This window comes from Rhinolophus sinicus, linkage group LG04 (assembly GCF_036562045.2).
Source record: "Rhinolophus sinicus isolate RSC01 linkage group LG04, ASM3656204v1, whole genome shotgun sequence".
NCBI lineage: Eukaryota > Metazoa > Chordata > Mammalia > Chiroptera > Rhinolophidae > Rhinolophus > Rhinolophus sinicus.
This window is the reverse complement of record NC_133754.1, coordinates 182,082,961-182,103,965: the sequence shown is the minus strand read 5'-3', so window position 1 is coordinate 182,103,965 and position 21,005 is coordinate 182,082,961. Positions and strand designations below refer to the sequence as shown.

At 54.4% G+C, this 21,005-nt stretch overlaps 2 protein-coding genes across 6 annotated transcripts in view; one reads left to right on the top strand and one right to left on the bottom strand.

Moving 5' to 3' along the window:
* Positions 1 to 2,328, top strand: part of NIBAN2 (niban apoptosis regulator 2) — a 48,857-nt gene extending 46,529 nt beyond the window's left edge. The window contains exon 14 of the mRNA XM_019728629.2: positions 150 to 2,328. Within this exon, the coding sequence (XP_019584188.2) occupies positions 150 to 757 (608 nt within the window). The 3' untranslated portion in view covers positions 758 to 2,328. The remainder of the gene's footprint in view (positions 1 to 149) is intronic.
* Positions 2,329 to 4,000: 1,672 nt separating this feature from the next.
* LRSAM1 (leucine rich repeat and sterile alpha motif containing 1) overlaps positions 4,001 to 21,005 on the bottom strand; it is a 36,514-nt gene continuing 19,509 nt past the window's right edge. For 4 of the 5 annotated variants that reach the window (XM_019728617.2, XM_019728618.2, XM_074331036.1 and 1 more), the window contains 11 exons: positions 19,628 to 19,698; positions 18,561 to 18,660; positions 16,788 to 16,875; positions 16,271 to 16,345; positions 14,612 to 14,692; positions 12,934 to 13,029; positions 10,864 to 10,962; positions 9,951 to 10,082; positions 8,811 to 8,892; positions 6,020 to 6,165; positions 4,001 to 4,802 (listed from right to left, as the gene is read on the bottom strand). In XM_019728617.2, the coding sequence (XP_019584176.2) occupies positions 4,677 to 4,802; positions 6,020 to 6,165; positions 8,811 to 8,892; positions 9,951 to 10,082; positions 10,864 to 10,962; positions 12,934 to 13,029; positions 14,612 to 14,692; positions 16,271 to 16,345; positions 16,788 to 16,875; positions 18,561 to 18,660; positions 19,628 to 19,698 (1,096 nt within the window). In that variant the 3' untranslated portion in view covers positions 4,001 to 4,676. The remainder of the gene's footprint in view (positions 4,803 to 6,019; positions 6,166 to 8,810; positions 8,893 to 9,950; positions 10,083 to 10,863; positions 10,963 to 12,933; positions 13,030 to 14,611; positions 14,693 to 16,270; positions 16,346 to 16,787; positions 16,876 to 18,560; positions 18,661 to 19,627; positions 19,699 to 21,005) is intronic. The other variant, XM_019728619.2, reaches the window with a different exon arrangement.

The following is a 21,005-nucleotide window of genomic DNA, read 5'->3' as shown; positions in this document are numbered from 1 at the left end:
AGCAGCGAGGGCTGGAATAGATCACATCCCAGTCATGACACCTGAGGCCCCTGGGGGATGATGCTGGTTGCATTTGGGCACAGTGTTGGGTGTGGTGGCAGCGCAGTCCCCGTGGTAAGTGTCCTGACCCCCGCCCTTTGGCCCCACAGCCGTGAAGGAGGCTGCCGTGCAGAGGAAACACAACCTGTACCGGGACAGCGTGGTCTTGCATAATAGTGACCCCAACCTGCACCTGCTGGCCGAGGGCACGCCCATCGACTGGGGTGAGGAGTATGGTGGCAGTGGTCGTGGTGGTGGCAGCAGTGGGGATAGCGGCAGCCCCGGTTCCCGTGTCCCAGAAGCAGCCACCATCTCGGAAAAGCGACGGCGTGCCAAGCAGGTGGTGTCCGTGGTCCAGGACGAGGAGGCAGGGCTGCCCTATGAGGCTGGTCCCGAGCCACTGTCACCTGCGTCCCTAGACAGTGTCACTGAGCTCCGTGGCCTGCTGGCCCAGAATCTGCGTGCTGAGAGCCCCCCGCTGGCCAGCCCCCTGCTCAATGGGGCCCCTGTGCAGGAGAGCACCCAGCCCGTGGCCACCCCCAAGGCCAACTCACCACCCGCCTCGCCCCTCCGGCAACTCCCGCCTGGAAAGGCTGTGGACCTTGAGCCCCCCAAGCCCAGCGACCAGGAGACCGGGGAGCAGGTGTCCAGCCCCGGTGGCCGTCCCACCATCCACACCACCACCGAGGACAGCGCAGGGGTGCAGACTGAGTTCTAGGCTGGTCGTCCCCGAGCTTCTGTTGGACAAGGCACATGGGCTCCTCCCTCTGAGGCACTGGCAGGCGTGGCTCCGGGCAAGAGTACCGAATGGTCTGTGCCTCTGGGTGGAGGTGGGGCTGGGCGGGGATGGGCCCACCCGAGTCACTTTACTGGGTTTGGTCATATTTTGTTGCTCCCTGTTTTCTCTTCTGTGGGGTTTCCTCTTTGTGCTGGGGGCTGAGCACAGCTGAGGGGGCTGGGGAGTGTCCTGGGACCCCAGTTCCCTGGGTCCACTCTTCCTGCCCTTCCTCTGTGCCTGTTTCCCTCGTGGGTCTTGCCATCCTTGCAAAGAGGGAGGTATAGGCACTGTCTGCTGTGACTCAGAGCCCACGAATTCTCTCCCCTCACCCGGGGCTCATTGGAACCAGGAACTTGGAGCGCTGAGGCCCAGCTCTGCGCCCCTCCTCCCTCCCTGATCTTCCCCACTGGGCCCAGAGGCCAGTTTGGGAGTGGACCTTGGGCTCATTTTCCCTGACCCCGGGTGAGGGGAGATACAAGGAGGGGTTCTGCAGGCTGGAGCCAGGCTGGGGGATGCGAGGGGAGGGCTGCCGCATGAAGGGGGATGGGGCTGTGGGCCTGGGGATGAAATGAGAAAGGTGCAGTAAGTGCTGGTCTGGGGAGAGGAAGTGTCAGAGGGCAGGAAGAGGGGCAGAAGGAGCGAGCCCTGCCGAGGTGCTGCTGGGAGTGTGCGAATGGAGGCAACAGGGTAGAGGGAGCGTTGCTGGAAGCCAAGCGGCCTTCAGGCCTGTCTCGCCCCCACTTCCAGCCCCGGCTGTCTCCTTCCGCTTGCTTGCTGGGATCCAGTCTTTGGGAGTCCCTCCGTTCCCCTGCCCTTCTGTACCCACACATGCTGGGGTACATGCTGAGGGGATGGTGGCACGTTGCTCACGTTGCTCAGAGGCAGGCTTTAGTGGGTGTGGATTCTATTGTCTTCTGCGGGCCACCTCCAAGGTACGCACTGTCCATGGAGGGAGCTGGTGGGGCTCCTGAGGGGCCATGGCTCCCCAAGGCACTGCTGGTGGCCTGAGGATTTAGGGTCAGGGTGGCTTGGCCCCTGCTGCCTGAGTCATTAAGTCACCTCACCCTTTACGAATATGAATCTCTTCGAATATGAAGGCCGGCCATCCTTCCTCAGCTTCTTGTTCTTGGGGGTGAGGGTAAAGCTGAGGCAGCCCCAGCCCGGCAGCCCCACACCCCTTCCCTGCTCTGAGGAGAGGGTGGGCAGGGCAGAAACTGACTCGTCAGGGTCCTCAGGGTGGGGCCCCCACCCAGCCCTGCATCCTCTGTCCCCTGGATCTGCTTCCTGGGCCCTGGCCTTGGACCCCCAGGATGTGTGGTGGTGGCTGGTGCTCAGGGCCTCCCCCCGTTTTCCCCAGCCCCAATCTCAAACATCTCACTACATTCCATCTTAAGATGCTCTCCTTTAGTGCCTTTCTTGGGATTTTCCAATCGTTCTTCCCAGATTGTATTGAAAATATTATGCAAACTGTTTAAGCTTTTACTAATCAATAAATGCTTTATTTAAAGCCAGTGGCTTATGTGTGGTGCCAGCAGTGGACGACCTGGGCTGAGACTGCGTCTAGGGGCCCATGCACCTTGGTTTCTGGGGCTTGTCACTTGACCGAATATCTCTAGGTCCACAGTCTTATCCCATTTTACAGAGGAGGAAACTGAGGCTCAGAGAGACGATGTAGAGCATGTAGGTGACTGGCCTGCCAGCAGGTCAGACAACTTCCTTAGCTATTAATAGATCTGTTCGGGGTGCTCCTCAGGCAGGGAGGGCTACAGTGAGGCCAAGAGGGATGCCAGCAGCTTTCAAGCCACTGGGCCCTGGGGCACCCACCGTGGGAGGGGTCCTGCGCTCAGGCTGGCCCTAAACAGCAGTGCCAGCGCTTTCAAGACTCCTGATCACACAGCTAGCAGTTACTGAGCATTTCCCGTGGGCCACGTACCTTATGTGCAGGACCAGGAACCTCACAGCAGCTCTAGGCGGTGGCGCCATCATCATCACCATGCCACCCAGGAAGGTGGGAACCTTGGGTGAGGTCATGGGCACAGGGTCACCCCCCCACCCCCAAAACTGGTGGGGATGGGTTGCCTCATCCATGGGTAAAAACATGTCCCTCGTATGGCAGCCAGTTGCCATGGGGGACATTGGCTTCCCTGGTACCAGCCTGTCCATGGTGGCTTGTTGACAAGGGCTGGGTACGAAACAGCCTGGACTGTGGGCCCGAAGACCAGAGATTCACCTGCAGTCTTGCTGTTTCCTTGGCAAGTCACTAACTCAGCCTGAGGCTCCTTACCTATGAAAGGGAATCATCAAAGTCCTCTCTCCCAGGGCCTGTGAGGATTCAGTGCTGTGCTCTGCAGTGTCCCTCCCACCTCAGACCTCAAGGGTGAGTGGGGAGAGGGAACCATCCAAGTTCCCCGGGCGAAGAAGACATCGACGTAAGAGGCCCCAGCGCCTGCCTGAAAAGCAGGACTCGCACCGCCAGAGGCTTTCACCCACAGGATTGGTGGATGGTCCCAAACTGAGGCCCAGGGTTCTTTCTGCCAGCCCGGGGCCTGTCCCTGCATCCAGCGGGCTCTCGGCGCTGCACCTGGGTGAGCACTCAGTGCCCCCTGGTGACCACCAATCTGCGTCAGGGCCCCTGGTGACCCGTATGGAAGGATGGGAAAATCAAGTCTGGAAGGCTGGCCAGGGCCAGAGGTAGCTGGAGGCAGAGCCCAAGCGCCCTGAGCAGGCCTGCCTCTAGCCCAGAGAAAAAGCTGCCCTTGGCTCAAAACCATCTGCCAGAAAAGGCACAATAAATGTGTGACTCCAGCAACAAGCTTGTGCATGGCCCCTAGACTTGTGCAATGCACGACCTGCTCAACTGCACCAGTTCCAAACCCAGCACCGCCGTGTCCCAGCTGGAAGGTCCTGGGCATTGAGTCCCTCATCCTCGGCTTGCTCGGCTGGGATGACGACAGTGGAGCACCTACAAAGCACAACCCACTCCAGCTGCCTCTCCATGCCCTTCTCCCAGAGCCCCCGTCTCTCTACCTGTAACGAGGGGAGGTTTCAATCAAGTCACATTTGGGAATGCCTCTACCTCCTCCCCCTCCTTTAGACTGAGGTGCAGCCCCCTCCCGCCCCACCCCAGGCCCTGACCCCGCCCCTCCCCAAGCTCCATCAGGACCCAGTGATGACACTGAAGGAGCAGGCTGGAGGTGGGTTTATTGGTGTTCCTGATTTGGGTCTGCAAAGCTCATTGCCTGCCCTGAGCTGTCTGGGGTGAGGTGGTGCAGGTCTGGATAGCAGGGGGGCCCAGAGTGTTGGGGAGCAGGAGCGAGGAAGGTAAGGAAGGGCCCACGTTGCTTGTGGCACACTGAACACACGCCAGTCCGTCAATCCAAGGCTAGCCCGTGGTGGCCTGTGGCCACTCCGCACACCAGCTCCACCTGGGCTTCCGCTCCCCTCAGCCAGGGCCCTCCTGCACTCCCACCAGCCCACCCAGTGGGATGGCACTGTCCGTGTTCCCCTGATGAGGATACCAAGGCTCCTGGGGAGGGGAGGGCAGAGCCACACTGGCCAGGATACTCAGTCCTGTGCTCAGATGGTGGCACAGCTGCCTCTCCATGTCCGAGCCTGTCCTTGCGCCGTGAGGGATCCGCTCTTTCTCCACAGTATTCAGGTTATCGGTCAGGAACACTCCCTGCCCCCGCCTGGCCCAGGCGTGCTTGGAGAGCAAGGGTGGGGTGCACCCTCCGGGGCTGTGGGGAAGGGCGCAGGGCAGAGGGGGGTACCAGTCTGGCTAGAGCAGGGGGTGAGCTGGAGCCCTGGGCTGGCAGGTGGTACAGGTGGGGCCAGAGGGACCAGGCTGGCCCTGCGGAGCTCAGCTGCTGCGATAGACGCGCAGGCGCTGGATGATTTCCTGACGGCACAGCGGGCAGGTCCGCAGTGGCTGGCAGCACTGCTGGCAGCAGCAGACGTGGCCGCAGTTGAGGAAGATCATGTGGGCCTGAGGAGAGAGAGTGGGAGCGTCCAGGCTCTGGCCCGTCTGGTTTCCGGGGATGCGTAACTGAGTCCCAGCCCCGGACCCCTTGTTCTTTACCTTACAAACCGGATAGTGTGGTCATCCTAAACCACTCAAACATCACGGAAACAGATGCCACAGCAAGTGAAAATCTAGTCCTGCCTTCTGTTAGCACTTTGGTATGATTTCTCCATATTTTGTTAAAAATCTATAAATACCCACAAACCCCTACCCCTTTCTAACCGGGATTATATTTTCCCATGTTTCACTACTTGCTTTCTGTATGCCCTGTCTTAGACACGCCCCACGCCCGCTTTCGGCGTGACAGCTGTGGTGCCCTTCGTGTGGGCCTGCTGTCGGACGTGAAGATTGTTCCCAACGTTTGTTTTTTATGTGCACGTGCCCAGCCCCTCAGTCTAAAATGACTGCAGCATTCTGGGTCAGAAGCCACGGAGGTGTGTGACGCTTTGCTTGGCATTTCCTCTCTGTAGGAGTTGATCCTAAGGAAAGCATCAAGTGCTCCCAAGTCAGTTCAGGGCTGCTTGGTACAGCACTGTTCACAGCAACAAGTTGGAAGCCACCTAAGGGGCCCCAAAGCAGGACTTTCGTTCAATTTAGAACCAGTGAGTCCCTCCACATCCTGCATTCCCTGAGTCTGGTAAGATCTCCGGGTGATCAAATGCTGTAACATGGTCGCCTTTTCTCAGTAGGATGGCATGGTAGAGAGAGGATTATAATTTTCTACACTATGTTGTTTAATTTTTACAAGTTAATTTTGCTGAAGTTTTGTTTTAAAAGACTGTTTTAAAATAGCCTGTTCAGAGGAAATTGTATCATTTAACAACTTGGGAAATTTTCCTTAGTGTATTTGTTAAGTAGGGTAAAAACTCTCTTTTGGGGGGAAAAAAAAAAAAAAAGGCCCAGAAAGTGATGTCGGCCTTGGTCACATTTGGGTCATGGGATCGTGGGTCATTTTTATTTCCTGTATTGTTTTTTCTTTCCTGTATTTCCCACAATTTCTAATGAACACAGTATACTTATATAAGCAGAAAAGTGCTAGGAAGACTGCACGTGCCCGGGAGGGCTCGGGATGGCCACAGGGGCGGGGCAGGCGGGTGGGGGTGGGGGCGGGGCAGGCGGGTGGGGGTGGGGGCAGGGCAGGCGGGTGGGGGTGGGGTGGGAGGCTCCTGCCCTAGACATACCTCCCGTTCCAGGCACACGACACATTCTGAGGTCTGCACTTCCAGCTCTGCAGGCGGAGCCGACGGACTCACTGACTCAGGAAGCTCCTCAGGGGCAGTAGGCTCCAGGGCCCCGAGGACCTCACCCTTGGGTGGTGTCGGCAGCTCTGTGGGGACCAGAGAGAGAGGCTGAGCCAGGGTCACTCCCAGTGATCTCAACCCCTAGGGATGCCCCTGGCCCTGCCTGCCCCAAGTGGACAGTGAGCTGGAAGGTGGGGGGTGTCCTGCCCTCATAATTGGGGGAAGGGTGGCCTTCCCACGTACCCTTATTTCTCTTGTCTGAGCCACGTGCCCCATGTGTAAATCGGTCGTGCTGGGACGCTGGCAGGGACGCTACAGCACTGGTTAAGTGGGGCCTCTCACCCCTCACATCCCCTGGATCCTTAGCGGCCACCCTGCAAGTAGGGCTCCTCACTTTCTGAGAGGCTCAGAGACGGGAAGCCACTTGCTCAAGGCCACAGGGCCACCTGCTGGTAGAGCTGCGGTGTGGGAGGTTGGGCTGGACTGGGCCACACTCTCAGCTTCTCTCCCGGGTCACCCAGAAGACAGGATGAAGCAGAGGGGCAGGGAGATGACTGAGCAGCCCCCAAAGCTCTCCCCGCAACCCCCAGCGGGCCCACTGCTCTGCCTGGAGCCATCATCCAGCCCTGAAGCAGGACGTCAGGACTGGCCCTTACAACAGTCATTGAGAAAATGCTCTGGAGAATGGCAGTTTGGCAGCTTATATTACACGTTAGAATCAAAGGGGAGATGTAAGGAGGGTTACATGAAATCCAATGGAGGTAGATTAAGGGGGTGGGAGAAAGCAGAGGGAAAGTCTCTGGGACTGGATAAAAAATAAAACGGAGAGACACACACTTCTTTTTCATTGGTGGGTACAGGATAGTTAATAATTAACACTTTACAGCACAGAGATAGTATAGGGACAGCAAGATAACAATGCCGGGTTCTGGGGTCTCTGCTCTGGTGTTGGGTGTGCCCTGAAGGGTCTGGAAAGGAGATTCCTCTGATATTTCAAAGGTATGTTATCTTAGATGCAAAAAGATAACAGACAGGCTCACTTAAGGTAAAGACTGACCTTTGTCAAGGAAGCTGGAGGCCTAGGATGTGACTACTTTTTTAGTTAGGAATTTTTATGTTCTGACCATCCTGTGTGGTTACTTTCGGTCTCTGAGTTTGTAGAGACTGCCATGCAGGTCTCCCCTGAGCCTGTCAGAAAAACTGAACATGTTTAAAAGGCTGTTACAACAACACTAGACACTCTAAGGGTATCATGGTGTCCCCAAACCATCACTGTAAAGAGTCCCTTCTATATTTAATATAACGCATATCAAGTCCTGGGAGCCATACGAGAATTACTAGGAAACTGCCTGAGGATTTCCCGTGTCTTCTGGGGCTGGAGAGGAGCCATCCCGCCAAAGCTCCCTTCCGTGCAGGGTGGGCACGGCCAGGAAGAAGCCCTAAGCAGCGCAGGCGTCACACACTGGCCGCCGGGACACTTGGAGGCGGGGAGGAAGAATTTGCTGATTAGCTCTGAGCAGGGAGCAGCTCTTGCTAGCGCTGGGGATGGTGGGAGATGGGTGAGAGGCAGCCATTCTGGACGCTGAAGGGGCTCGGAGTGAAAAGACACCCGTGACTCCTGCTCGAGGGAGTTTTGCCGGTTAGGGATTGGGCAACCACAGTTCCTGGTGCCAAACTCTTCCTGACCTCCCCTCTGAGAGTGACAGGGGTTGGTGCTGGGGGGACATCTGAAAGGTGTTTGTTTTGCACATTACTTGATATTAAAGCTGGAAGTTTAATGGCTGTTTCCTAGATAGAGTCAATGTCCCTGGAGTAAAAGTGGCTGGAAAGTTGGAGTCTGCAGACATCACGGAGGCCAGATGGCCTCCTCCCTGTTGGGCAGCCTGAAATCCTATGTCACCCCTGCAGTCTGGTCTGGCACCTCCACCTTCAGCCTCTGATTCAAACAGACAGACCCTGCCCGAGACAGGCCGTACTATGGGGTCGCCCAGCCCAGCAGCCCATGCCTGCCCTCTCCTTCTTCCCGTTCTAGGCCCCAGGCTCCCTTTCCCTTGTCAGGGGGCGGTGGGCAGCAAGGCCCAGTGGTGCAGCCATTTGCCCGCTGTGTGATGTTACAGGAAACATGTTAACCTCTCTCTGCCTCAGTTTCCTCACCATTCAGATGAGGGTAACAACAGTGCCCACCTCCTGGGGTTAAAACAAAGGTGACAGGACATGGCACATGTGAAATGGTCAGCAAATGCCTGGCACCTGGTTTATGCTCGGCGCACAGATGCCTGCCCGTGTGTCAGCCGTGGTACCAGCCTTCTCCTGGCCTCCTGCTTTTCTGACCTGCCTTTATCTGTCACACCCCATCACAAACATCCTTCTGTGCCCAAACCACAGGCCTGCCCCAGGCACAGCGTTAGGCACTGGCTACGGCTGGTTTCTCCTGTGACCGCAAGGATCCTGGGTGTGGTCCCTGATGTCTGCAGGGCAGGCTTAGGAAAGGTATGGGACAGGGAGCCAGGAGGGCCCCTCACTGCCACAAGGAAACTCTGCTTTTCTCCATTTCTGTGGCCTGTTTTTCTCATTGGTGAATCCTGTTCCTTTAGGTGGGAACCTTAAGGACTGGCAGGGCCTAGCACCGGCCCTTAGGACGCGACTGGAAATGCACACAGGTCACTGCCTCCAACCACAGCCCACACCTAAGGTCGGAGCCTCTGCTCAGCGGAGGCCCTGGGGTCAGTACCTGGCTGGATCCTGGCCGCGTCCAGAAGCTCCTGGACTCTCCGCAGGATCTCGTGCTGCAGGCCAGCTTCTGAGACGCCCACCTGCATCAGTGCAAAGAAAAACAGGTTGTGGCCTGGGCTGGGCAGGAGCCCGCTACACAGCACAGAGCCACCGGGACCTCCTCAATCCTGGCTTCTGGCACTTTCGGCTGGAAATGTGGAGGCCGTCAGTGTGGTAGAGGGTGAAACTGAGGCCAAAAGGAAGCCAACACTAGTAACAGCTACGGATTAACAAGTGCTTCTGCTGTGCCAAGGACTGTGCTGACAGCTTCGCCTGCATGACCTCGTGTCACCCCCATGACGACCAGTAAGCCAGGACCCTCTGTCCCAGTTCACACGCTTGAAGCTGAGCTGTGGCGAAGTGGCAGTGCCTGAAGCACAAAGGCCTTCAGCCTCCAGAACACAGGTTCTTGAGCTCGGGTGACATGGCCCCTGGGTAGCTCTTCTGCGTAGGGACAGGCGGCCCGCAGAGGGTACACAGCATGGACTCTGGCACTGGACCGCCCGGCGTGCGTTTCGGCTCTGCTGTGTGACCTCAGGCTGATCACTACCTTAGCGTGTGTCTCAGTTTCCTCATCTGAAAAAGGACGCCACCCGCCTGCTGGGGTGGTTGGGAAGACTCGATGAGCTGGAATGTGAGAAGAGCTTGGAAGAGCACCTGACACTGGCAAGTGCGAGACACGTTAGTTATCATCGTTACTCGTCTCTTCTGAAGAGTAAATGCGTCAGTGCGATGTGCCCAGAACGTAAGCAGGCCCAGGCAGTGCTGCTGGCACGACGTCTGTAAAACGGCTGGGGGAAGGGGTCAGGGCCACACCAGGTGATCTCCAAGGCCCTGCCTTGGCCCTACAACGTGAACATCCAGTCTGAGTGGGTGGGAAGTTTGAGGTCAGCGGGACCCATGTCCCTGGCTTTCCTTAGCCAGACGGCATGCCGGGCCCCTCAGCTGGTTGGGGGCAGATGGGGTAAGTGTTCTGGCCGTCTGCAAGCAAGGGGACCCCGGCACATTTGATAACGTAAGAAGAGCAAGGTGACGCCTTGGCCAGGTTGAGCCAGTGGCCTGCCCTCCTGCCTAACCTCCCCGACAGGCTGCTGCCCACCTTGGCCAGGTCCCTGGGGCTCATCCGGCTGAGCACGTCCAGAGAGATGCGGTGATGGGCAAAGATGGGCAGGTAGTGCTCGGCTGACAGCTCCACCAGCAGGGCCGCCAGCTGGCGCTCCATGCCTTCTTCCTGCATGGCAGACCCACGAGACAAGCCAAGAAAAACAAGAAGCCATTATGTGCAACAGCACAAAAAGGGTCTGAATATATATCACATGATACGTAAAATGTATTCTTGGAATTTTTCCTACAAAAATGCATATGTAAGCGTATAGAGATAAATGCACAAGGAAGTTCACTGCCGCTCTATGTGTAAACTTGAAAATTGTAAGTAACTGAAGTACCCATCAAGAGGGGACTGTTTAAATAAATGAGGGTTCATCCATATACGGCATACTATGCAGCTAGCTGTCTGGAAACATTGAGAACTGTATGTATGGACACGGACAACTGCCCATCACTATTGCTAAGAGAAAAAGGAAGTTGTCAAAATAGTATGTATAGAAAGACTTTTTTTTTTATCTGAAATAAATAAAAAAAGTGTGTGGGGGAGAGGCCGGGAGAAAGGGAGAGGACCACATCTGTCCTGTCCACAGCAGGGACTCGCAGACAGGGCTGTTACCCACCTGAGCTGGTGTGCACAGCAGGCCCTGCCCCGCTGTGGGCCCACGGGTCTCTGCTCCACACGACAGTGACCAGTGGCTGTCTCCCCCTCACTAGAATGAATGCTCCCTCTGTCTAATTTCTGTCCCCTCCCGAGGCCTAGCTCAGGACTTGGCACACTAGCCACCAGAAATATGCACAAAATTAAACTGGAAAGATGAAGCAGCCAGGCGTCGCTGGGGCTTGGAAGGGCCCTCGGAATGGAGCCTTCTTGGCTCCTGGTGGGCGCAGGTGCCACCTGTCCTCACCTGCAGCTTCAGGGACAAGGGTTTCTGGTTCAAAAGCCGTTGATACTGAATCAGCCAGTAATTTTCTTGCTTGGTCTCACTTTTGGCTTCTAACTCCGTCTGCCAAGAACGAAGCAGACACTGTTAATTATGTCAGTAAATAAAAACAATGACAGTGACAACTGTGGACTAAGCCCCTCTGAACATGTGATTGGAGCTTGGTATTGTACAAACAGCTTTCCTACAGCTACCGTATCGTTTAAACTACTGAAACGGGAAAGGCAGGAAGCATCCCTATGGGCGATTTACTGCTGAGAATGAGCTCAGACACCGCACACCTGGTGGGGAGCCTGAACCTGGGCTGCTGACACCTGGCACCTCGCTCTGTGCGTCACTAGTCTGCGAAGGGCATCTTCTCATCGTTTTGTGGAAAGCGCAAAGCACTAAGCCGGCACCGCCTTCTCCCACAAAGCTCAGGCGTGTCTTCTGGGTGCCAGGCAGGGACAGACGCAGGATTCCCAAACACCTGCAGCTTCTGAGTGGCCTTTACTGTTCTGACAAAGCCAGAAAATTATAAACATGCTATTGAAACAGATTCCTTTGTTCCATCATTCAACAAAGACTCCTCGAGTGCTGTCCTGGGCCAGGCACTGTTCTAGAGGCTGGGACGGAGCAGTGAACAAATGATACCACCAGCATCAGCAGCTCACACTTTGGGTGCTACGTGCCAGACTGTGCTGTGTGCTGAGAGGTGCATTTAACTTAATTCTCACAACTTGTGAAGTAGGTCCTGCTTCACAGGTGAAGAAACTGAGGCTCAGCATGGTTAGTAGCCTGCCCAAGGTCAAAGAGCTGCCTAGTGTCAAGGCCAGGATGCAGACCCGGGTCCGTCTTGCTCCGGAGCCTGTGCTCTGAACAGCTGAGCTGGCCTATCCAGGGCTGAAGCCTCACACTGGGGTCATGGGGAGTGTGTGGAAACACAGGCATTTCCCTAGTCCACTTGGACCTGACTGCCTTTTGGTGGTCCCTCCTGGACCTTGTCACGCCGGCTCCTGTCTCGGGCCATGGCTCTCCCCAGGCTGTGGACATACCTCTCTCCGGGAACCTATGATCCTGACGTAAGTCATGTTATGTTGAGGAGGTGCTCTGTGCCCTAGGCAGCGAGTCCCCCGAGGCCCTCCCAGCAGGAGCTCAGGGCCACAGCATATGGCTGCTCCTGCACAACGCCAAGGGCACGGTTCCCACATCACTACAATCCACAGGCCATGGCAGCGAGGTGCTGTGAGGAATGGGCAGCTTGTGATTAGCACAAACATGCCACTGGGCTGGTGCGGGGCCCGGAAGGAAGCTGGTCTCACGCTTCTCTGTTGCCCGCACAGGGCCTGGCCCACAGCGGAGCTCAGAAGACGTTTGGAGCGGTAATGATGGCACGCGAGCCACTCGGTCCCCCCAGCCCCAGCTGGTGGGCGGGGCCTCCATCCTCACCACTCAGGTGCACTTGGGTTCCGGAGGACACGACCCAACCTACTACCCCTGAACGGGGCTCTGCCACCCCGATGATGGGCCAGGGTCAAACCATCTGGGACAGGGGACACTCAGGCAACTCCTGTCAAAGGCCTATTAAACAGCCTGTCCTGGACACAGCATTTGTCCTGAGTAAATGCTCAGCTGTCCTTAAATACTTAGCTACAAAGATGATCAGAGAGCACTGCTTATCAAAGTAAAGAACCGGAAGTAGCCAAAATGTTCCGCAATAGACTACACGATGACCCATCCAAATGCAGCCATGAAAAGCTCACAGTGGAATATTTTAGTGACACGAAAAGGATAGATGAAGACGAGCTGGTCATCCGGGGGCACCGTTCTATGCTTAAAGCATATACATGCACTGCTATCAATATGCACCACCGTGTTTGGAAAATGTACATCATCAGCAGACAACTCTTGGAAATGAGCTTCTTATCCTTTGTGTTTTCCATTTTGCCTTTGATGAACAGCTATGACTTGAATAATGAAAGTGTTTCTAAGAATGGCAAGTGTGTTGGGGGAGAGCAAAGCCCAGCGCGATGCTGACGCAGAAGCCCAACGCACCAGGATTTCCCGGAGCTCTTCCTCTCGTTGCGTCTTCTCTTTGAGCAGCTGCTGGAGCAGGGAGCTGAGGGCCCAGCGCTGCTCTGAGATCATCTCCTGTAACACAAGACCACACCCAGTGCTGCGGAAGCTTGGCACCCGGCACCCGTGGCACCGGAAGTCCCGCAGCTCTATGACAGGATCCCTTCACTCAGTTCTCAGCTGGGGACCCACGGTGGGCTGACTCAATTCAAGGCTCTGCCCACAGTCTCAGGCTGAGAGTTGGGGGGACAGAGCCGAGGGGCCCCTCTGCCGGCATCCCCTCCTCACTCCCTCCTAAGCCTGCATCCACTTTCCCCATGTGGCTAAGGCCAGGCCTGGGATCTAGTGACTGATGCCGGTGGAGTGGTAAGAAACAGCAAACAGGAAATGAGAAGGCATGGGTATCTGACTCGTACTGACTACAGACCATGTGGGGGAAGCACGTGGCAGGGAGGGCTGGTGTGTCACCCCACACCAGTTGGGAAGGCTCTACACAGATGGAGGCACATGCAAACCAGAATGGAGCCCTTGTTTGTATCCACGTTCCACTCATCTCTTACTCTGGAAACCCCATGGAGGCCCTGGAAATGGGAGCCCCGCAAGCTCTAACATGCAGGAGACAGGGCACCTGTCAAGCACGGTGGTTACACCTGCTCTGAGAGCTTCCACAACCCCTCGTCTCTGAAGACCATTTCCAGGCTCACACAGGGCTTTCTGTTTGCCAGCTCACCCCTCTCTGCCTGCCCTGGCACAGGCTGGGTCTGGAAGATTAGTTCCATTTTATGGATGGGAGAAATAGAGGCCCAGGGAGGGGAAGTGACCTGCTTGAGGTCACACAGCACATCCAAGGTAGACCTCAGACCAGGACTGCAGACCCCAGCATTCTTTCACTGCATTGAGAAGCCCATGAGACAACTTAAGACTGCTCCACGAGGACAGACATAGGGACAGTGACAGACAGAAGGCTCTGCTCAAAAGCCTGGGATGGGGCACATGTCCTCACACACCATTAATCTAGCCCCTCTGTGTACAACAGGGGAAACTGAGGCACAGAGAAGGGAAAGGACCACCATTTTCCCCTACCCGCCTAGGTCACACAGCAAGACTGTGCTGGGTCAGAACTCAGGTCCCAGGCTTGCAGTGTAGATGCTCTGTTAGTCCCTGCTCCCTGCGCCTCTGGGAGCAGGACACCCAGACTGGCGTTCACAGAGAGGCTGCCTGCGAGGAGTGACACAGCAACGACTGGGCCCGCTCCTCCAGACATTCCTTGGACACCAAGAAAGCTCCTTCCCCAGAGGATGTCAGCCCATGAGTTGAACCAGCGGCCCAGAAGCATGGCTTAAAGAGACAGGGAGCTCCGCAGCAATCCCACTCCAAAACAAAGAAAATGTGGAGATGGAGATGTCGCCTGGGTGAGCCTTGGCAATGAAACCCTCCTTCCTCTGACCCTCCTACCTGGCAATAGGCTGACCCAACAACCCCTAACCTTGGCCTGTGCTCCCTCCAGCCGTCTGGGGCTGGGGCACCCTCCAGCATCACAGCCACAGAGGAGACCTGCCCTGTCTGCTGGAGAGCAGCTGCCGAGAGAGGCCGGGGGGAGCAGGGGATCTCATCAGGGGCGGGGGAGGGACGGGGCAGAGCGGGGAGCCCTACATACCTGTAGTGCCTCTGTGTCCAGGGATTTCCTCTTTAACTCCAGCTGTGTCAGCTGCAATAACTCAGTTTCTATTAACTTAATCTAAACAGAAGACGAGACGGTTTTTTTATTCACGTTAATCACTTTCAATTCTATGCTGCAGCTCTCTGATGGCCAAGTGGGGTCTAAGAATCCTTTCTGGGGGGCTCTGGAATGAAGGGACCTGTGTGCCTTGGGAAGCTCATCCGCAGGGGTTTCAGAAGAATTGGTTATTTCATGGCCCTGAGTGCTCTGCGGGGCAGACACACTGGTCCTGGTCAGTGCAGTTATCGGGAGCCGAGCACGGGAGTGGGTGCCGGTAAAGGTTTGTGGAACAACGAAGGGCTTTCCTTCAAGGCTCAGGCCAGAGTGATGGCCAGACACGACTGCTCCTGAGCCTCTTACTGGTCCAATTCTCTTGCTTCCTCTAAACAGCTGTCACAGAGGAGAGCAGAGGGTAATGGAAGTGACTGAATAAAAATAACAGTCGTAGTAGGAGCTGATATGTATGGAGGGTTCTGGGTGCCAAGCCTGTGCTGGGCACTTCAGATGCATCAATTACCCTCTGGCTGTTCGGAGGTATTATTGCTTCCATTTCACAGACAAGGAATCTGAGGCTCAGAGAGGTTAAGTAACTTGCCCAGGGACACAGAGCAGGTGAGTGAGCCCTTTCTCTGGGACGTCCCTGCTTGGAGTCTGAATGGGAACAGCTGGCCTGGTGGGTTAGAAGCACCCACAGTGAGAATGTCTAGCGGCCACTGCATACCCTCAGGATGTGACTGGGAGCTTTTAGTCTTGCGGGTCAGACCCCACAGCTGGCCTCTGCCCTGTGCTTATGACACTATGACCCTTGTCCCTAAATTCCTACGTCCCCACCATCCCCTGGTCAGAGGAACGAGCTTCATGTGCAGCAATGTGGGGTTGAAATTAAAGAGGGAAATAAAAAGGTAAGTTGGTTTTGGCCAAAAAAGAAAAGAATAAAAAGAAAAAAAAACATGCAAAATGTGCTGAATACGGTGTGATGAGCGTCCCACAGCCTGAAAGCTCGCTTCCTCTCCAGCCTCCCTCACCGCTCCTCACCCGCGGGAAGCCCAGCGAGTCAGACACAACCCCCCTCCACGGAGGCAGCCAGGAGGCCACAGCAGTGGGGCTTGGCCAAGGCCGGCCTGCCGGTCAGCCGTAGGGCCTGGGCAAGAGCACACACCCCTCCTCCAGGCCCAGGTCACCCCTCAGCTGGCATCAGGTGGCAAATCCAGTCTGTCCCAGTTCCCCAGGATGAGCTGATGGCGACGTTGGAGTTTGAGCCCCCAGAGAGGGAGTCGTGCCTGGGGCGTGGTCAGCACAGAGGCTGCCCCAGCAGTCAAGGCCAAGAGCTAGTGCTGTCCTTCCCCTCAGCCTGGGGCAGCGTGAGGAATGGTGAGACCAGGTCACATCTGCCAGGCACTTACAGTGAGTGCTGCCTCGAGGCACCCCCCAACAGCCCGTGACCTAGGTTCTGGGAGGAAAGGGGAGACCTCCTGCCGAGCTGGCACATGAAGGGGCCAGGCTACAACCTTAACTGCTGCCTGTCCAGCCACCTCTGCATGTCTCTGAAAGCTGACAGGGCAGGTCTAGGTGGGGGGACACGACCCCCATACTTACCTGGTTCCTGATCTGCCGATGCATCAGGTCTTTCTTCACCTGGAGAGCCTCAAATGCGGCCTTTTGGATGGTGCTCTGCAACAGAGATCACGGCCTGCTCAGCAGGGCCGGGCGGCCTTGCCTTCCCAGTGGGCCACCCATGGCCAGGACCGCAGGAGAGGACAGGTGCAGCGGGCTTGGAAGTGAGAAGTGCGAGTTGCTGCCGCCCTCTCATGTGGGCCCCTCCTCCGAGGTGTGGTCCCCTCTGTCCTTTTCAGTCCGTCACAGCATGGGGAGTGGGCCCACCAGGGAAGGGGGTGCTTCTTGAGATTTTAGTGACCAGAAAAATCACCACCCAGAGGCCTCTCTCTGCTCCTCCCTTCCTGATGGTTTATACTAAATGCGCGAGGCATCCTGGGTTTTACCCTCTACCTAGGACAGGGCTCCGTGGAGAGTTCTTACGCTCTGCCCTGGCCTCTCTGTACCCCTCCTGCACCCCTCCTGCACCCCTGCCCTCATGCCCTGGACAAAGGCTCACCTCCTGCAGGATCTGGCTGATGGCTTTGTTCTGATCCATCTGCTGCCACGACAGAATCTGCTGGAATCGTTCATCCATTTCGGCCATGCTGCCAGAAAGAGAGCAAATTCACTCTCGCAACGTTTTCTGAGCACCTACTATGTGCCAGGCACTTGGGAGGAGATCAAGATAAACCATTTATTCATTCAACAATACTTATGGAGCACCTGCTGGGGACCATGTCGCAGGCTGGGTGCAGACATGGAATTTGTCTGAATCCCATGGCCCTGAAAGGAAGGTGACAGAGTCTGTCTCGGAAGCTGGGACAGATAATCTCTGGGTCCTCTCATCCACCCTTCCACCGGAACATGGCCTCCTAGGTAAGCCACTCAGGCCTTGAGAAAGCTGCCCTTCCTGGGCGCTAATGTCTGCACTCCCCACCACGTGTCTCTCGCCTGAGCAGTGGATCTGCTCTCACGCCCTAGAACAAGTCTAGTGCTTTTGGCACAAAAATCCAAGCCCTGCAACCTCATGTATGTCCATACTTTGGTACAATCTTGGTTTGGAGTTTGCTTGTTTTAAAATAATAGCTGTTATTTACTGGACCTTTATGTGGTAGATGTTATGCTCATTAAACCCTCCAGCAACTCTAGGGGTGACTTCTGTGACTTATCCCCATATTTTTGATAAAAAATTGAGGCTCGTCACTCGGCCAAGACTTCAGAGTTACTCAGAGGCGTGCCTGTGCTTCTGAGCACAACGTCACACACCAGGAAAGGAGGGAGGAAGCCCGCACCTGAAGACACAGGGGAGGCTGGCAGCTGTGTCACCTGGATGGGAGGAGAGACACGGCAGCCAGGGCTGCTGACCGTCCCCATCTGGGGCTTCTCAGCATCGACTGGGCTTTGTCACTTGGCTCTGCCGGACCCCGGGGGCTCCTCCTTCAACAGCAGACCCCAGTGCTGTGGTGAACTCGGAGAGCCAGACTCAGAGTGGCCATCAGCATGAAGGCAACCCTGTCACCGTCCCCTCCAGTGCACCCTGCTCCCGACCTGTGCGGCCCCTTGGAGATGATGAGTGCAACATGGTCACAAGCCTACCCCCACTCTGCCTGGGTTCGAATCCTGGCTCCCACACTTGCTAGGTTTATTCCTTTAGGTGTGTCACATAGTCTCTCTGAGCCTGAATTGTGATTGTAAAATGGGGCTGATAACAATATGGTCCCTCAGAGGTTCGAAAAGCTAATGTACCTCACTTAGTCGAGTGCCTGGCACACAGGCAATGCATGAGAAGAGGAAGTGATTACAGGCATCCCTCGGAGATGCTGCGGGTTCAGCCCAGGCCACCGCAATAAAGCAAACACGGCAATGAAGCGAGTCACACGAATTGTTCTGGTTTCCCAGTGCATATAAGTTCCGTTTACACTACAGTATAGTCTAAGAGTGCAGTAGCATTATGTCTAAAAAATGCACATACCTGAATGAAAAATACTTTATTGCTAAAAAATGCTAACTACTTCAGCCTGTTGGAAAAATGGTGCCAATAAACTTGCTTGAGGCCTGATTACAAACATTTAATTTGTAAAAAAAACACTATCTGTGAAGTACAGTAAAACGAGGTATTGTCACTTTATCATGGCCCTACACAGACTGACAGCTAGAAAAGTCATGAAGACCAGTTACCACTTGCCCCTGACAACATGGCTGAGGCTGGGGTGGCCTGGGGCAGGGGACTCCCTGGGCCCCGAGCCGGCTCCCCCAACTCCCTTCCTCAGGAAGCCGCTCCTTACCTTACCTGGAACAAGCCTGCTGGACCAAGTTCTGCCTCTGCGACTCATAGGCCATCTGGATTAGCTGGTTCTTATAGCTCTCGGTCAGCATCTGCTGCATGGCGGCTGAGGAAACACGGGAACGGGGGCTGAGACAGGGGCCACTCCTGGGGTGGCCTCGTAGGTTTCACCTAGCTACCCACCTGATCGTCACCCTTAAAAGAAATGTTTTTCACTGTAGAAGTAACTTAAACTTGAAAGTTGACTAATTGTACGACACTGAAGAGCACACACAGCATCTTCTATGATCTTGTCACCAGAGATATTATTACATTTTGATATATATTCTTCCAGTCAAATGTTAATGCATGTTTATGGATTTTAAAAAATTAAAGTAAAAAAAGTGAAAGAGAATTGAACAGATATGTGTGCACCCATGTTCACAGCAGCAATAGTCAAAGAACCAAGAGGTGGAAACAACCCAAGTGCCCACTGATGGATGAATGGATAAACAAAATGAGGTCTATACATACAAGGGAATATTATGCAGCCTTCAAAAGTAAGGAAATTCAGAGATAAGCTACAGTATGAACGAACCTTGAGGACATTATGCTAAGTGAAAGAAGCCAGTCACAAAAAGATAAATATCATATGATTCCATTTTTATGGGGTCCCTAGAGTAGCCAAATTCAGAGACAGAAAGTAGAATGGTGGTTGCCAGCGGCTGGGGGAGGGGGAATTGATGAGTTGTTGTTTAGTGGGTATAGATCTTCAGTTTTACAAGATGAAAAGAGTTCTGGAACTGGAGGGTGGTGATGGTTGGACAACAATGTAAATGTACTTAATGCCACAGAACTATACAATTAAATGTGGTTAAAATGGTACATTTTGTGTTACCTATATTTTACACACACAAAAAGATGTTATCCTACTAAACACATCACTTCTAACTTTTCATAAATACGTCCCCTCCCAAGGGGTCACCCTCAGCACTGTCTGTAGGTGACTGACAGACAGGGCTGTTGACCCCCGCCTCTCCAGTCAGCCAAGCTCCCTTCCCACCATCCCCGCCTTTCCCCACCCTGAGACTCACAGGCAATCTCTCGTCTCCGCAGGTTCTCTGTCTCCTCCTGGGTTATGGACATCAACTGTTCCATTCTTATTCTAGAAAAACAATCCATCCATTTATTGAGCAAATGTAACATTTCCTGGAGGGAATCCCATCAGATCAATACCACTTCCTTCAGGAAGTCCTCCTGGATGTGCCAGCCTAGACGTGCTCCTGCTTCATCATGCACCTCTACTGGGGCCTATTTACCTTCAATCTTGAAGCTACAATTTCTTGCATAAAAAGACGAACATTCCCTTAGAAAAATGGGCCAGGGAAACAAACAGCCATTTCCCTGATGCTTCAATACAAGTGACCAATAAACATAGAGAAAGATGCTTCATATCACTGATAAGTCAAGAAAATAAAATCTTTTTTCCATCTATCAGATTGGTTGAAATTAAGAAAACTGACAACCATTGGTGATGGCAATGAAGATGGTGAAATGGGCACTTTCATCTACTGGTACAAGAGTGAAAACAGGCAAAATGTTTTTGGAAGGTAATTTGACAATACCTATCAAATGTCCTTTGACTACGTCCTTCAAAAATATTCACATAAATGCATACGGGTATATTTAGATGATAGTCACTGTAATAGTATTTGTAATTGTGAAAAACTGGAAACTTAAATGTCCATGAACAGAGGGCTAATTAAACAAATTATGACATAATCATATGATGGAATACTCTATAGCTCTTACAAATAATAAGGTTTGTGGTGTGGGAATACATCCATGATATAACAAATGAAAATAAAAAAGGTAATTGCGTGTATATATGTGCATGTTGCGTGTATGTGCGTGTTTTTGGTTTTTGTTGTGTGTTTTTTCACACTAAACTGATACTAGTGGCGTGGAGACATGATTTTTTACTGGATCTTCAGGATCTGACTTCGTTAGAAGAAGCATATACCATCTGAGCACTTCTGCCTCCTGCCCAGGACCACAGCTGCTCAGGGAAGGCCGTACGTGATACATTGCTGGACTCCAGGCCCAGCCCAGGCCCCGCAGAGAAGGCACTTGGTCCTTGTGTGCTGACCTGGCCCCTGGCACCATGCAGCTTGGCCCTGACCGCCCAGGCTCCCAAAGCACCAGAGCTGAACTGGGTGGGATGCCGGGGCTTCCCTGCAAGCTGGTGGGAGCGCACTGCAAGAGGCCCGCCAGGCACCCAGGCAGCAGCAAACTCTGTTCTGCTGTTTTGGGACCCCCAGAGAACCAGGAGGGGTCCCAGTAACACCTCAGGAAGTGAGGGGGGCGCAGGTTGTCCGTCCCAACTATCATCTTTGCTAATTACTGAACTGGTGCATGTCAAGGCCGTCAACTTAGAAAAATACAGAAAACGCAAAGGGAAAAATCAAATAT